Source organism: Apodemus sylvaticus, chromosome 3 (assembly GCF_947179515.1).
Source record: "Apodemus sylvaticus chromosome 3, mApoSyl1.1, whole genome shotgun sequence".
Taxonomy (NCBI): Eukaryota; Metazoa; Chordata; class Mammalia; order Rodentia; family Muridae; genus Apodemus; species Apodemus sylvaticus.
Window position 1 is genome coordinate 9,955,399 of NC_067474.1, and position 17,040 is coordinate 9,972,438.

General features: G+C 37.4%; 1 protein-coding gene across 2 annotated transcripts in view; it reads right to left on the reverse strand.

The window, feature by feature from the left end:
• Positions 1 to 761: 761 nt before the first annotated feature.
• The window catches only part of Prex2 (phosphatidylinositol-3,4,5-trisphosphate dependent Rac exchange factor 2), a 311,821-nt gene continuing 295,542 nt past the window's right edge, over positions 762 to 17,040 (reverse strand). For both annotated transcript variants that reach the window (XM_052175955.1, XM_052175956.1), the window contains 2 exons: positions 13,673 to 13,740; positions 762 to 6,551 (listed from right to left, as the gene is read on the reverse strand). In XM_052175955.1, the coding sequence (XP_052031915.1) occupies positions 6,506 to 6,551; positions 13,673 to 13,740 (114 nt within the window). In that variant the 3' untranslated portion in view covers positions 762 to 6,505. The remainder of the gene's footprint in view (positions 6,552 to 13,672; positions 13,741 to 17,040) is intronic.

Consider the following 17,040-nt stretch of genomic DNA (forward strand, 5'->3'; position numbering starts at 1 on the left):
ACCTAGAAAACTGGAATACCCAAAACATAATCCACACATCAAATGAGGTACAAGAAGAAAGGAGGAGTGGCCCCTGGTTCTGGAAAGACTCAGTGAAACAGTATTCAGCAAAACCAGAACGGGGAAGTGGGAAGCAGTGGATGGGAGGACAGGGGAAGAGAAGGGGGCTTACGGGACTTTCGGGGAGTGGGGGGGGCTAGAAAAGGGGAAATCATTTGAAATGTAAATAAATTATATCGAATAAAAAAAAAAAAGAAGTAAGAGAGAGTCCTGATCCTGGAAATGCTTGATCTAGCATTGGAGGAGAGTTTCAGGACAGAGAAAAAGGAGAGAGGTGATTGGAGAATGAGTGGAGAGAAGGTTTATGGGACATATGGGGAGGGGGTAACTGGAAAAGGGGAAATCATTTGGAATGTAAACAACAAAGAATATAGAAAATAAAAATATATAATTTATATACAAAAAAAAAAGAATAGAAACCATGAAAGATAGGTTGAAGAGATTGTGGAGAAACCCTTCAAAGCCTGATTTCTAACAGAGCTTTCCTACATTGTGAGCCATATTGAACTTCTCTTTTTGTGTCCTCGCCAGAAGTTAACACATCAATCTGTGTTATTCATAGACCATGTTTCTTCTCCTGAGCTTGTAAATTTTTAAAGAGTGAGCATTTTAGCTTCATTTTTTTCTGCTTTCAAAATATGTAAAAATTTAATAGGAATTAGTCAAAATTAAGCTCAAACTTTAATAGCAATAAGTCAAACTTAAGTCATTTATTTTATTATTATTGACATTTGTCAGATAACGTTACTATTACAATCTTTTATGTGGGGGAAAAACAAATGATATAAAATACATAATGAACTTTAACAAATTTAACCATACACAAAATACAGAATGATTGAAACTATGTTACATGGCTAATTTACAAAGAAAAAAGGGTAAAAATACATGCAAGTGAAATTTATCATTGAATTTTGAATATTATATAATATTAAATATAGACAGTCAAAACAGGTACTTTTACAGAATCAGTTTGATATTTTACTATTAAAAATGAGTACTATGTAAATAAATGCTTACAAAAATACTTTAAGCAAAAGGTATGATCTACTCATATTCTTGCAGTTACAAAAATATATATTCTTCTGAAACTAGCAGATTTGCTTGAGGCATTAGATATTTAAATTCAAATGTATGTTTTCTAAATATTTCAACAACTTAGTATTCTTGACTAAATAGTATATAATACATGGTATTAGAATATATTTACCTTGTGAATAATATAATTTTTAAGTAAAAGATACAAGTGACCTTTGTATATATAGAGATACAGAGACACTATGATGATCTTTTTTTAATTAAATCTATCCAATACACTCAATTATGGTTGGGCCTTATTAAGTAAATTTCAAAACATTTATTGAATGATTATATGAATGGATAATAGTTATCATTGTCTACACCTAAAATTTATTACCCAATCTTTGTTATTTCTGTTATTACCAGTATTTCTAGTCACCACCATTTAAAAATTCAGCAATTATGTCCATTGTAAGCTAATTCTTAATGGTAAACTAGAAAAGCAGATTTGAGATTGACTGTATAGTGATTTAGTTTGGACCCTGGCATGTCTGCCAAAGGTCCTTGTACTAAGGGCTCAATCCCCAGTGTAGTGCTATTGCGAGGTGGGGAAACATCTGGAAGATGGAGGCCAATGGGTGGTTCCTGTGTCTGTTGAAGGCTGTTTTGAAAGACTGTGGGGTCAAAATCTCTTACTCATCATTGTGGTTTGACTAATGAGCAAAGTAGCTGTACCTGCTATCTTCCTCTGTCAAGAGTTGCTACCTCATGACAGGCTTCAGTTGATTGTGAACTAGAACTTTCAACACTTTGAAACAAAATAAACCTTTCCTCTTTGTAACTTGATTATCTCATATGATTTGAAACAGTGATGACAAACAAAACCAAACCAAACAGAGACCAAGCTGGGTCCCACAAATAGCAGAAGAACATCAGTGAACAAAGGACAGTACACAAGTCCACCTATGGCATAGGCACCACCACCAGGGTCGACAGCAAATGTCATATAGTCCGTCCATAAAATACAGGTCTCATATTCTCATACAACGAAGACACCAAAATCTAATGTTTACTATTAATGTTCATAAATCTAAAAAGTAGTTTATGTTAAATGAGAACACACACACACACACACACACGCACACGCACACGCACACGCACACGCGCACACACACACACACACACACACGTATCTGTATATAATTATCAGACTTAGCAGACTTCAGAAACCTAACCCAGTTAGAGAATAAACAGTTCTGAGTGAGGCAGACTTCCCACTAGGTCACCACTGAGAGTCGCACAGACTGACTGTACTTTAATAGACATGCCAGGTAGGGCCCAGCAACAGGAATGTTAACAACAGTGACAATGGCAAATCATTAAAGTATCAAATGATTCTGGAACCCAGTATTAACCACTATGACCAACATGAAATCGCAGCACCAAGTAAAATAGTGGCCATTTTGTAAAATTCTATGCTGAAGCCATTCGTGGTAAAGAAGCCTCTTGCATTTCCCCCACTTGTTCTTCAGAGTAAAATTTTCCTTAGGCTCTCCCACAAAACTCCAAACATGCAAAAGTATAGTGTGTCTTACTTAATTGAAACTTAAGTATGCTAACAAAAAGGACGAATCATTAGACTTCAGTTGTTCAGGACCACTCACATAAAAATAGACTTTAAAACTGAAAATTCCTAAAATTTAGAAGCAGTACATTCAGATACAAAGCTTTAGTAGTTTGATTGTAATACCACTAGGGTAGCTTTCTGGAATTACTTTCAATTTCTTTTAAAAGGGCAAATGATTTAGAAAGCAATGTCGTTATTTGATATTTTAATATTATGATTTTATAAAAACCCAAATGCCTAAGGAAAACCCTGCGTAGATGTGGTAACTCATATTGTACAGGACTACAGATGCTTGGACTTGTGTAAGAATACTTGATAGTTGATAGAAACATATTTGCTTAAAAAAAAAAAACCCTTGCCTGTAAAATCTATGTGTTCATTATAGGACATTGTTTGCTTAAGTTAGCTAATACCTCCTCTTGAATTTCTTTCTCATTGACTTTCCTCACCGTTAAAGGTAGCATAGGATCAACTTCATTTCATTCTGAATTGAGCTATTCAAAGTTAAAATCAATAGAGCAGGAAATAGTGCCAACCCCATGTAACGTGCACTGTAGTATCTTCCTTTCGTAGGCCATGTCTCACACCTGGCCTCACATTCCTATGTAGTTCAAGCTGCCCTTGACCTCCTGGCAATCCTCCTGACTCTCCCAGTACTGGGATTACAGGTGTGAGCCATTAATGGCTTAAAGGAGAGCCAGAATGGTTTGACATGGCTTCACGGTGCTAGGCAAGTGCTCAACACTGTGCTACATTCCCAGTTCTACTTCCTATTTAATTGAACATCTTGTGGCAAGAAGAGTGGCCAACAAATATACAGGGAATTGAAGACACCAGAAAACTTCTGTTAAAGAGGAAGAAAGTAGCATGGTCCTGCAGATGAGGATACCGGTTTATGAGAGAGCATACAATAGAAACCCAGCATTACATAGCCTGCCAAGTAAACCTGGACCAGAAATTATTATCCTCTGTCTATCTTTCTCTCATATTTTTAGCCCTTAAATTTTTCATATTCTTACAAAATTAAAATTTTTAATGTTAGAAATCAATGAGGAAATCTGTAAGATAGTAAATATGATCCAGTTCCCATGATAAGATCTTAAATCTCTCAGTGGGTAGACAGGAACCTATGTCAACATATAGAAGTTGTAAGAACAGTAAGTAATATTTTTCCTTAGCTTATCAGTAATTCCCAGTTGCAGAAGATAGTGCAACATTAAAGCAAGAGTGTTCTAAACTCCCAAAATCTGCTAAAATTCCAATGTCAAAAGAAGGTATACATTATGGTATTGAAAAATGATTACTCATCTAGCATAAGTATTTAAGTGTTAACACTTTTAAAATTGTAGTCAAATTTTATCCTGGCTGCAATACAAGTGGAGCCTCTTTGATTATGGATGGGAAATGCCAAGAATATAGTTCTCGTACACTAAAGGCATTCTGCATATTCCCACTTGATTTTGCAACATGGTATATATAATTAAAAAATAGTACATGTCATAAATCCCCAACTTTAGTCAGAAAATAATTGTTAATATTATAATGGTTCTCATATAACAAATAAAAACAGTGAAATAATAAAACAGGCTTCTTGCATTAACTTCTGACTATGCCATGTTCATCGGGTGAACTTGGTGCAAGTCACTGAGTTAGTCTTTGCTTTAGCTGAACTGTGAAGTGCAGGTAATAAGACAAGGTCAGCTTTCATCACTGCTACAAGGCTATGTGAAGACAGAATAGTAAAATGTGGGCTAGGTAGTCAAAGGTGCCATTTAGTATACACTAAACCCCATCAGCTATGATTTTATTATGAAAACAATATGACAGTGATGGCTGTAACTATAAAATGCTAGCAAACTTGTAAAATTTGTAAGTGCTGTGTACACAAATAATGTTTAGCTCAAAAGATAACATTAACTACATTCTGTTATATAGACTGGATCCTTAAAGTACACTAATTTATAAATTCTGCAAAGGCAGATAATATGCCCAGGAGATGTAAGTGTGTTCGTAGCCCCTCTGTTCCTCTATGGAGACTTACTGAGGCTGGTAAGCATGGACAGTAAAGCAGTGTGAAGGGTCTGCCTTGTTGGTCAATCAGCTCTCCTTACTCTTAAGACTTTCAGAGAGGGCGGCCTGAACTATCAGAGCTTCACAGTTGTATGCTGATGATAGCAAAAATATTGATCCTGAAAACTATGGATGTTTGTCATATATATGCAAATGTAGGTCATATCTTCATTAAATTCAAAATGCTAAAGCTTTTCTTTAGAAACAGATGTTGCCTTTTCTATGATTAGTCACATATACATTTCAAAAAATCTCAAGTTCTCTGTGCTGAATAATTTTCACCTTAACTCATAGGATGTATATATCCCATACTTTTGAAACACATTTTTAAATTCAATATGTCACTGGCAGTAATGATAGCTTTTAATGATAGTCTGAAGTTCTAATGAGATTTGTAAAGTAAAACTGAATAACGGTATGCCAAAACTGTGCTTAAAGTAAGGATTTCATGTGTTTAGCTCATATCCATAAACAGTTCTGTGCTGTTAGTGGCCTTTGGGTTAGTGATGGACAGCCTATAGAAAAATGGTTCCATAGGTCATACTGTCTAATGAGGCCACAGTCATCTCATTTTGCATAAGTACACCCCATGACATTTGTTCAGTAATATCACCTGAAGGCAAATTTGTTCCTATTATTAAGCAAAGCACAACTCAATCATAATCACAGCAATTTTGTTTTAATTAATTTTAAAGATATGTATTTAAAACCAATAGTAATATATTTATGTGCTAAAACAATGTTAGTATATCAACACAGAAGTGATAAATATTGCATATACTTTAGAATGAATACAGTCTATACCTTGGTTTTATAAATTATCAAGATTCTTGTCTAATGGTCTTTTGAAGTACAACAACAAATAAATCTATTTTCACATCTTACACATATAACTTGATAGAAAAATATTCATGACGGTGTGTTATTTTAAGGGTCTGACATCTCATAGGAAGTCTTCATACAATTAAGAATTTATCTTTCTCTGTTAAGGATGGAGTTGTCAAATATGCTTGTTATTTTCCATCCTCATTCACTCCTCTCATTTCCCCAGCCTGAGAACTCCCTACCCACAGCCGTACATCTTGCAGGGTTCGTGGCTCATTGTAGCGATCAAGAAAAGCGCCTTCCCACTGGAGTGTCTACATGGCTGGAGAGTATACGTCACATACGTGAAAAAGTCTTGCTAGGATCTCTTAGCTTTGTTACCAGAAAGCCTTAGAAGAAAGGAAGTCATGGATGTCCCTACCTCCCAGAGATGCACTCCGGGTGGCACAAGGGGTAGATGGGACACCTGTAACTCTCCATCTACAGAGTCCTTAATATTTCTTAACATTGATAGTTTCCAGAGTGTGGCCATCATTTTTAGGACAGACTACTTCAAGAAAAACTATCATTTATTATATTTGTCCATTGGGGAAGCTGAAACCAAATACAATATAATTAATGAATGAGAAAGGAACCAAAATAGTTCATCTTTTATCTCTGTATATATTCCTACAAATACGAGCAGTGGATTTTGCCCAAATATGAATCTGAAATCTTAATATATAGTGTGAGGCTGAACTGTCTGAAGGAAATTCTAGTTCCAACATAAATATTCAAACCAAACATGTTATTTACACCATGGGAAGACTTTACATCTTAAATATGCATTTCTTTGTCTTCGGTGAAGAATGTTGACCTGATCAGCGTTTGGAAGCATCTGTCTCTTGCTCATGGGATGGATGCTTATTCTTCTCCTACTGGCGGTGGTGGCTCACAGAGCTTGTACAGTCTAGAAAGGACACACAACAACATAACAATTATTTGCGATACCACCCTTACCTGAATAGTTTTATTGGTAGAACAAATACATCAACACTAATTTCTTGGCTCCATCAGCCATCACCACATTGACTGTACTGTAGAAAACAGCATATGAAGCAGCTTGATCTAAAGTTTGGGTTCTGTGATTTTGAAAATCCTTCTCTTTGTGCATGTTTAGAAGGCTGCTCATTTAAAAGTGGTTCCCAACCATTCTAATGCTGCAACCAGTTAATACAGTTCTTCATATTTTGGCAGTCCCCAATCATAAAATTATTTCATTGCTACTTCCTAACTGTGATTTTGTCACTGTTCTGAATCATAGTGTGAATATCTGATATGCAGGACATCTGATATGTGGGTCCTTGAAAGGGTCAATTGATCTCAAAGGGGTCATGACCTGCAGGTTGAGAACCTGCCATTTTAGATGCTGCTGCTCTGCTCTAGTCTGTCTGTTTACTTTGCTGGTAGTAATATTCGTCCATTGAATTATCAGAGGCAGTGTCATTATGATAATTAAAGCCTTGTCTAATATAGCTATCTTGCAGTGATGTATTCTCTATCTCATGGGGATCAACAGATTTTCTTACAAGTTTTGCACAAACTCCTGTGGTACTAAGGGGTTGACCACAAACTGACTGATGTGCAACTTCATGAAGCCTAAATCTCAAGATGCAGTTAGTTACCTGACCTTTTCTACAGACATATAGCCAGCCATCATTCACCTGTCAATAGTATCATCAGGTTCAAAGAATTCATGTTACTTGTGGAAAAGCTGGGATATGCTCCTTTACAACCTAGCCTAGCTATTTGAGACAATACTGCACAAAAACACAGCTCAGGAGAACTTGATAGCTTTATATAAGTTGGCCTCAGTAGCTAAAAGTTAACACCAGAATCAAAACAAAAGGGAGCAAAATGAGGCCAGATGCTAGTGACTTTAAAGCCCTGTGGACTATTTATACTAGATCTAAAGCAGTGGTTCTCAATCCTCTTAACTGTGACCCTACATATTGAGGTGAACCCTGACTATAAAACTATTTCATTGTTTCTTTTTAACTATAATTTGTCTACTGTTATAAATTATGGTGTAAATATCTGATGCATGATATCCGATACATGATGCCCCCAAAATGTTGGGACCCACAGGTTGAGAGCCACTGATCTAGAGATGAGAGGCTGAAGAAAAATGTGTATGTTTTGGACTCTTATTTTTCTTAAGAAAATTTAAGTCTATACTTGACCTACTTTGTACATTAGGCTAATATCTCAAATACAGAATATGAGTGTGTTTATGTGTATAAGCATATGTACATGTGTGTATGTGTGTGAGTGCACATGTGTTTTGTCAGCAGTGTTTATGGGTGAGGAGGATTGAATCAACGGCTTTCATACTTGCTAAGCATGTGCTCCACCACTAAGCTACACTCCTTCTCTGAACACAATCCAATCTTACAGCTTTTTGAAAGAAATTCAGGTAGCCAAGGAGATTTACTCCAGTTTGCACGGTAAGTTGAATAGAACTTAAAAGCATTGCTAGTCACTTTAGCAAACTAAATTTCCTCTGTAACGCAAAATACTGTTAAAATAATTCTAAACCAGTGGAGAGAAATGAGGATGATTTAAGCCAAAATTGTAAGTCTGGTTAATAAGATGAACTTTATTGGTCTGGAAGCCAAAAGTTACTGTCTTTGGAGACTTGAAAAATGTACTTCATGTTTGAAAGGTGGCTTATGCACCATAGGTTATCTCCACAGAGGACTAGAATACTAAAAAGCTTGTTTTGCCCTTACTAAAGAAGAGAACACATTAAATTGGTTGATGTAGTTTGAAGATTCTTCTGCAGCTAAAGTACAAGATGCTGCTTCAAACTGTCTCCTGGGGCTGGGGAAACGAAACAATCAGAAGGTTCTTTTCTTTCTCAATTTCTATCCTATTTCCACAGCAGTTCTGCTAAGTGAGTGACAAGGCACAGAGGCCCAAGAGCACGTAGGACAAAGATGGGAGGTGGGTGGAGAACTCCTACCTCTCACATTCTATTACCTTATTCTACATGTTTGTGCCCAGTGTGGCTAATGCTAGCAGAGAGATGAATCTTTGAAATGCCTGTCTTGCAAACTGGAGCAAAGGCTACTCCCTGTGGTCACCAAATGCAATAATAGCTTTGGCTACTGCAGATCTGGGAAGCTTCTGTTTCTTGAGGCTTCTTGGAAATGACTCAGGGTTATTTGAGTTCAGGCACACTTCTAATGGAAACTTGACAGCTCTGGGAATTTAGCACCTGACGAATTTTGGAAGTGAAATAGGTAAGGAGTTGGACTCTAACCCTGCACCATGGCGTCTGCTTTTGGAAACTAAATTATTGGTGTGTGTGTAGGAGGGGCAGCATGTGGAGCTACTATCCCATAGGCCCTGCATATGCTGTGCCGGCACCTCTTTCTCTTCTTCTTTGCTGGGTTGATATGTCTGCATCTAGCAGAGTTTTCAAATATCACTGTCCTTACACTCCTACATGTGCTAATCAGGCCTATAGAATAAATGTTTTTCCCATAGTTAAAATATACTGTTTTTCAAGGCAATTCTCCCAACTGACAGATGAGAAATTGGTATTTCAGATAGGAAAATGTGAAGGGCCATGCAGGAGGAATGACAAACAGGTTTAGAACTCATGGTACGTGCTGCATTGGTTAGCAGAGATATGATGGGTGTGGTTTGGATAGACATGGCCTGGAGGACTCCATGTCCTGAGGACTTCATGCTGTTATGGAGTTCTGTCCCACATGCTGCCCTCATATCCCTCTTAATCTAAGAATTGTATGAAAACTCTAAGAGAGTTTGCAGCCCTTCACTGGGAAGCACTGGTGCTCACAATAATACAGCTTTCAGGCATTGCTGCTGCAGCAGATTTACGATTCTGTCACCACCCTAGGAAAGAATTTAGAGATGTCGATTGTCAGCAATGACTCCCAACCTTAGAAAGCATTTGGAAAAACAAAATTGTTAGTGAAGCTAGGTTAAAGCCTTTTTGCTACAAGTTCTGATGTAGAACATCTTAAGGGATAATTTGAAGTTTGGAAAGGCACATTATTAGTTAAGCTAGGGATTTTTTAAGGTCCAGGAACAAGAACAATGGGTGAGGCTGGACTGGTGATGATTGATCTCTACCAGTTTTTTGCCCTCAGCTTCCTGATATGCTTTTTTGAAAAATGCTGATGAGTAGATATGCATTCTGAGGATTTAAAGTAGATGTGATTGATTGTTACTTATATAAAAATTTAAAATTTTGATTCTTTTAAGATTTTTATAAAATTCCTTCTTAAGATAAATAAAACAATTAATCCTCTCTTTGTAATGAGAAATTGCTGTCTGCCAGTAAGAGAGCTGGCTGAGAGAATTACCTTGCCTCCTCACATTTTGTTAATCTATATCAAGTTTCTCAGTTACAATTATACATGGGTTCTTAGGGGATAATTTGTTTTCTTTATCTGTATTACCTGATGTTTTTCCTAGTAAAGGTATTGGGTAACAATAGTTTTTCACAGCCATTCATTAGATGAAAAGTAGGATGTAATTACATTGTAATTCTATACTGCTTGAAAGATTTTGCTGGGATGTATAAGCTCTGGAAAAAAATAAAATGTATGTTGGAGCTTGCTCTATCCAACAACTGTGTGTATGTGTGTATATGTGTATATATGTATATGTGCAATACTTTGAGCTTGCTTGTTGGAACTATGTTCTATCCATTCTATATATGAATGAGTATATATCTACATGTCTTTTTGTAAGTAAGTATATATATGTGTATGTATGAAGATTTTAGAACCTGCTTTTTCATACATTCAGTATATATATGTGGTGTGTGTGTGTGTGTGTGTGTGTGTGTGTGTGTGTGTGTGTGTGTGTGTGTGTGTGAATTATATCTCTTTTCAGCCAGCCCCTAAAGAGATAGAATAATTCAGAGTTTCTCTCTGGTTGTGGGGAGAATCCACCCCAATGAATAAAACTTTGTTTTATCAGAGACAACTCTGCTTAGTAATTTCTCTAATCACTAGCTGCCATTGGCAGCACCTCCTGTTGGTTGCTATCAGGACAGACACCCATTAGCCCCTCTCACTGCTGACCCCTGTCAGCTATCAGCATTGACCTCAACTGCCAATGCTGCACCTTACTGCCTGACTCAATTTATCCTGTGGAGACAAAGCTAACCTTTGGCAGGAAACACACACACACACACACCAATGAACACATGCACATACACAAGCATCCATGTATGCATAAACACAAGCAACCAAACATTACTACAAAAGGTCATATGGAGAACTAGAGCTGGAACTCAGAACTGTTTTCCCTTCTTTCTGTTCCAACAACTGATGCTTGCTACCTCGATATTACACAAAGGAAGTGAAACTCTCATAGCACAATTGTATCAAATGATATAACAGAGATAAGGCCAGTGTGCCACACATGGTAATCTGACATCCTTAGTGCTGTAAGGAAAGCCTGAGCCAGGTACGACTGCCTCCAACCATGAGTCATTTCAGTGGTGTCTTGCATGTATACACAGACTTTGTCTACCTTTGTCTGCTGGGATGAAAGTTCCTTGCACACATAGGCTTTTTGTTTTTAATTTTTTTTAATCTGTCTTAAATCTTATTGCCAAAGGCTGTTCCTAAAAATATCAGATGAACTGTTAATGTAGAGTAACAGAGATATTCAGGAAACCTACCCACCAGGAGTGGGCTTTTCCTAGCAACCACTGACAACCAACCAATGTAAAATTATTAAACTTCAGTCCTTGGAGATTCCATGAATTATTCTGCCCATTCTTCTTTTGTGATGATCATGGCCACTTCTGGCTCTAACTACAGGCACACTCTTTAGCATCCTTAACCACACTTGTGGCCCTAACTATAGGCGCACTGTTTAGCATCCTTAACCACACTCAACCCGTTGGTCACAGAGGCCGGGGAATGTTTTCATCCAGCTTTTACCAAAAGGTCTGCCCCTCCAAGATACACAACAGAAAGTCAATACATATCAATGAATGTTTGCTGAGTGAACACCAGTAATAATCAGTAAACTAAGTATGTTAGGAATACGATGACAGAGTTAGGTTGGGAGGTATGAACCAAATAAACTTGCAGGTCAACACAGCTCCCTGAAGCTCCAAGAATGAATCTTCCAGAAATAGTTTGCCAGCTTAGCCAATGGGTAGTTTGGTTCTGAATACCAAATGTGTCTTCCAGCTTACTGTCTTTGAGAGAAGTGCTGGTCCTGTCAGGAGGGATCCTATGCCCCCTGAGCCTCTATATTCCCAGGATCTCCACAGACTGCTGCTCTCCCCCTCATCTTACCTTTCTTTTCCTCTCTTCTTTTCTTCCTCCTTTATTCCTTCTCACCCTCCCTCTCCCTCCTCCCTCCCTCTCTATGCCTTCCTTCCCCTCTCCCCTCTTCCCTGTCTCTTGCTTGCTGGGAATCAGATCCTGACCCTTTTTCTCGGCAAAGGTGCTGCACACGGAGTTCTGTGCCCAGCCACACATTGCTCCTTCAGGGCCAGTCAGTTCTTTACTGAGCTTCTATTCTCCCAGGGGCAACAGTAAAACACGTGGTATTTACTCAGTAAATATCTACAGAATGAGTGAAATAGTAAATAAAAATTTGAAATGATTTTTATTTCTCTCTTGTTAGTCCATTGTACAACGTATCAATTTTATAGCTGGTTCATTTTATTATGTTTCATCTCAAGTGTTTTAAAGATAATCCAATAGAGAAAAGGCTTAGTTCAACATTAGTTTGTTGTCTTATGTTCAGCAGGAGTATTGGCTTATTGATCGGGTGCTGAAGTTTTATCCCAGCCCTGCTGTTCATTAGTGTTCAATGGCTCTAGCTGAAAAAATGCCTTGCAAAGCTATTACCTTGTTTTCTTATTGGAATCTGAACACTTCAGTGGGTCTATTATACAAATATCCCATGTCTGCTCACAGTGCAGGAGAGAATTTTATTTGTGAAATGATTTCTAAACAATAGAAAGCCTCAAGTCTGACCATTATATAGTTAGGAGTCAGCACTGGAAATAAATGCAGTCACTAAGTAGTAGCCCCATCCATTTCCACTGATTTCTCTTTCACAAGCTCTTGAACCTCCCATGTAGGTTATCAGCATGAAACATAACTTCATAAATGGCTGTAGTCGCCTTCTACTTTCTCCTTACCGTGTTATAAACAGAAACAAAGAACATCTTACCTGAGACAGCATTTGAGAGGCCTACTTTTTTGTTAAAATGCAGACATGTAATCATGATCAAATGATTAAGTAATTATATAACCTTGCCCCTCTTCAAGATAGATGACAGCTTACTCTAATCATAGAAATCAAATGGAAAGAAGTTTTCTATGTTTATTCACTTTAAATGTAGGTTAAAGTCCTTTCTTATAATGACTTTTTGATATAACCAACAAAAAGCTCAATGACTAATTCACCCATCCACCCATCTATTCACTCATTTATTCATTCATTCACATTGTCTTAAAATAAATTTAAACACTTGAAGTCTACTATGTAGTCACTGATAAAATAAATGTATAGTCTCTGTCTCCTGAGAACTCATATTTGGTTAGAACCCTCAATACATGGCAACATAAAATAGAAAGGGGCATTATCACGTGACACCCAGGATGCCAGGAAGTGTGACAAGAGCTACTCAACCAAGACTCAAAGCAGAAGATTATATGACATTGGGGTTTCAGAGTTAAATAGGAGTTTCCCATTATAGTAGAGGCAAGAATGTAACAATCTCAGAGGAGCAGTGGAAAGGCTAGATCGGCACTTGATTCACGTTGCTTACATTTTTGAATTAATTTTTTATAAACCTTATTTTTTTAATTTACTTTCAAAATAAAATAATGTCTGTTTCTTTCTGCGAGCATTCATTGGCCTCTCATCAGACTTCACCATTTTGTGTTTTCCAGAGTGAGCTTACAATTAGTGTCAGTATGATACTGGGAATGAGCTAGAGAAGACACATGGCCGGGACTGACTCTGCCGGAAGTCATCAAGCCCTCAGATAAGGGATAGATGCTTTACACTTACCTCGGAGCCGACTGAGGAGTCCGGTCTCTAACCCCCAAGTTCTTAGCTGTGTTCTGAACTCTTGCACCCTGAAAGCCATGGAAATCAATAATATACTAAGCATTAATTCGAACAATTCTGAGTTTAGAGACATTATTTCAACCGTGTTTAATAGCAAGGACCATATAAGAAATACAACAAATACCACTATATAAAAGTTTTTTTTAATTGGTGCTATTATGAGTTAAAATATACTTTTCCAAAGACTTACTATTTCTTATATAGCCTTAGTTCACTCAAGAGTTAGTAGTTTCCCATTCATTCCCACATCTTACAGCCATATTTTCATAAGCAATTACTAAGTTAAAAAAAATTAAAAACAGAACACAAACATGTTATAAACACATGCAAAGCCCAAACACTTTCATGGAACACGAGTCAAATCTGCATCTCTTCAGATGGACAGGGAGTTTAAATGTAATAACATTTTGTAAGAAAACATCTTGTAAATAGCTCTACCACAATTTCTAGATAAGCTACATCAATGTAGATTTATGAAATGTAAGAGTTTTGTCTCGAAGTTGGTGGTATAAAGACAATCCTTTTTAGCAATAAAAGGGGCCTTGTGACCATTCAACTTCAGGAATGAAGTTACAACCACTATTTAGTTCTCAGGCTGCTGTGAACAGAGAAAGGAGAGTAGCTAAAACAAAACAAAACTCTGAAACACTCCCAATACCCACTGCACTCAATACTGCCCTAAATAAAGTTGAGAGAAGAGGCAGAAAAGCCCCAAAGGATAGATTCTCTCAAAATAAAACTAAGAAATAAAAAAAATCTGAAAAAAATCAGACTGGCAAAAAAAGAGAATGGATTACAGAAGGGTAATTATTCAGTCCTTTTCTTTTGAAGACATTTGAAAATATTTGCAAGATCAAAATAGATTTCTACATACTTTACCACCCTTCTTAAGAGTTTCTTAAACCATGGTTGGCCCAAACCAGGAGTCAGCACAAGCATACGGCTATTAATTATGGTACATCATCATCAGGTGCCACCACTTGCTCCAGCAAGCCTCTTTTGCTGGTCTAGGATCCTCTGGTGCAGAATATCATATTGTATTTTGTGAACATGCTTCATGTTCCTGTGACAGCTACTCAGAACCTGTCTTTGATGATCTTCATAATTTAAATGGCTACTGGACATATTTTTGGAGAGTGTCTCAGTTTGGATTTGTCTGCTGTGCTCTTATATTTACAGTGGGGAAATGCTTCTTTATAAAAAACAAGAAAATCAAAGGAGTGACACCGAGATCGTAGTCACATTAGGAGATACATGCTGATCTTGTGTCTTAGCACTTGTGACATTAATTGGTGACTTTTCCAATGGGGCAACTCCTGCAATATCACCACCACCTCCTCTTTGTAGGCTTTCCTACAAAAGGGGTACTACATAGTGTGGACTATGAGACTGTGAATATTGAATCTCCCCTCAAATTTCTGCTTATCACTTCAGCCCCCAATGGTGACATATTAATATTGTGAAGGAATGGCATTTTCTTTCAAGATGAGTAGTTATCTATTTCCCAAAGACTTTATTTAATTGTATGTCTAACATGTAGGTAATGATTAATTTCATTCTGAGATACAATAAAAATATTTTTATGTTTTCTCTCAAAATTTGATGGTATTGAATATGGAGGTTTTATTTCCTCTGGTCATTTGCTGTAACCATTGAGACATCATTATTATATTTTGGTGCTTGCTTTTGTCCACTGCCCAAAGGCCCATCTTCTCACCTTGTCAAGTAGCTACACACACTGTTCTGCACTCCCTCCCAGCTAGCTATCCTCTTTCCACCTCTGTCTTCCTTCCAAATGTTATTTATAAGCCAAGATCTACATACTACGTGTGCTCATTACCACAATCAAAAAGCTGCTTCGACCCCTTTTTAGTAGACAAGGTGAGTTTACTAGTAAATGTACACCCATTTTTATTTAATTCTCCATCTGGATTTACCAGTGTGTGCACACAGTGGGTTGGGGATATCGACTAGCATAGTGACACCCCTAAAACACCGCAGGGTGATCAGATTCCAGCCTTTCTTTTTTTCTTATTTGTAACTTTCCCTGTCAGTGGCATTGCATGGTTTCATACTTAGATTATCATCACAGTTTGTTCAATCTTAGTGTGAACAAAAATGGGTTTCATAATGTCTAGATCATACCTACATTAAAAATAAGCTTAGAAACTAGAGTACAATACTCATGTATAATTCTCTATATCCTTTCATAATATTTCATTATGTAATCAAGAGAAAGCTTTTCATTTTCTCAAAACCTGATAACGTGTCTAATTGAGAATAGCATTGGAATATTTTATGTTGCATTTGTTTATTCAATTCCCCATGCTGGCCTGTCAATAATTTGCAGTTTAACAAAATTGCTTATGTTTCACTTGTCTGCCCAGACAGCCTCCCTTGACCCTTTGTCTGTCTACATTGTTTATTCTTGAGCCTCCAAAAATACATCATGATCATTCACTAATAATGACTTGGTCATTTGACATCTCACTTTTTATTGAGTTTAATATACTGGATCCTTTAGTCGTAACAAACATAGTAATAAATAAAGTGCTATTATTATCCCTAACCAAATCACAAGGAAAGTAAAAAAAAAAATGGGGTGGGAAAGCCCTGCCTGATTCAGAGTTAATCAGTACTAGTACTGAATTCAAATGGTATTGCTCAGTTCATGAGGGCCAGCTCCTAGTGACTAATATACTCTGAGCCAATGCACCACCCCATTTTCTCTAGTTAGAAGCATCTTAGCAGGCCATCTTCTCTCCTGAGACTGAGCCATCAGGTAAAGCTAGGAGCACAGGGAACACCAGAGTGCCAAAACAGCTGGGACAGGGTTAGCCAGGGCCCCACCTGCACTCAGGAGCTAGGCAGTGCCACAAGACTCTGTGCCAGGGGAGAGCCAGTCACCCAGGGGTTCTGAGACAGGCATGCAGGCCCACAGGAGGGACAAGCACCAGCCAGAGTCAGTAGAACTAACTAACACCAAAGATAACCAGATAGCAAAAGGCAAATTACCAACAGAAATCAAGGCAACTTGGCACCATCCCAACCCAATTTGCCATAACAGTAAGTCCTGGATACACCAACACACTGGAAAAGCTAGATTTGGATTTAAAACCACAGCTCATGATGCTGATAGAGGGCATCAAGAAGGACATAAATAACTCCCTTAATGAAATACAGGAGGACACAAGTAAACAAGTAGAAGCCCTTAAAGAATTACAGGAAAGCACAAACAAACAGGTGAAGGAATTGAACAAAACAATCCAGGATCTAAAAATAGAGGTAGAAACAACAAAGAAATCACA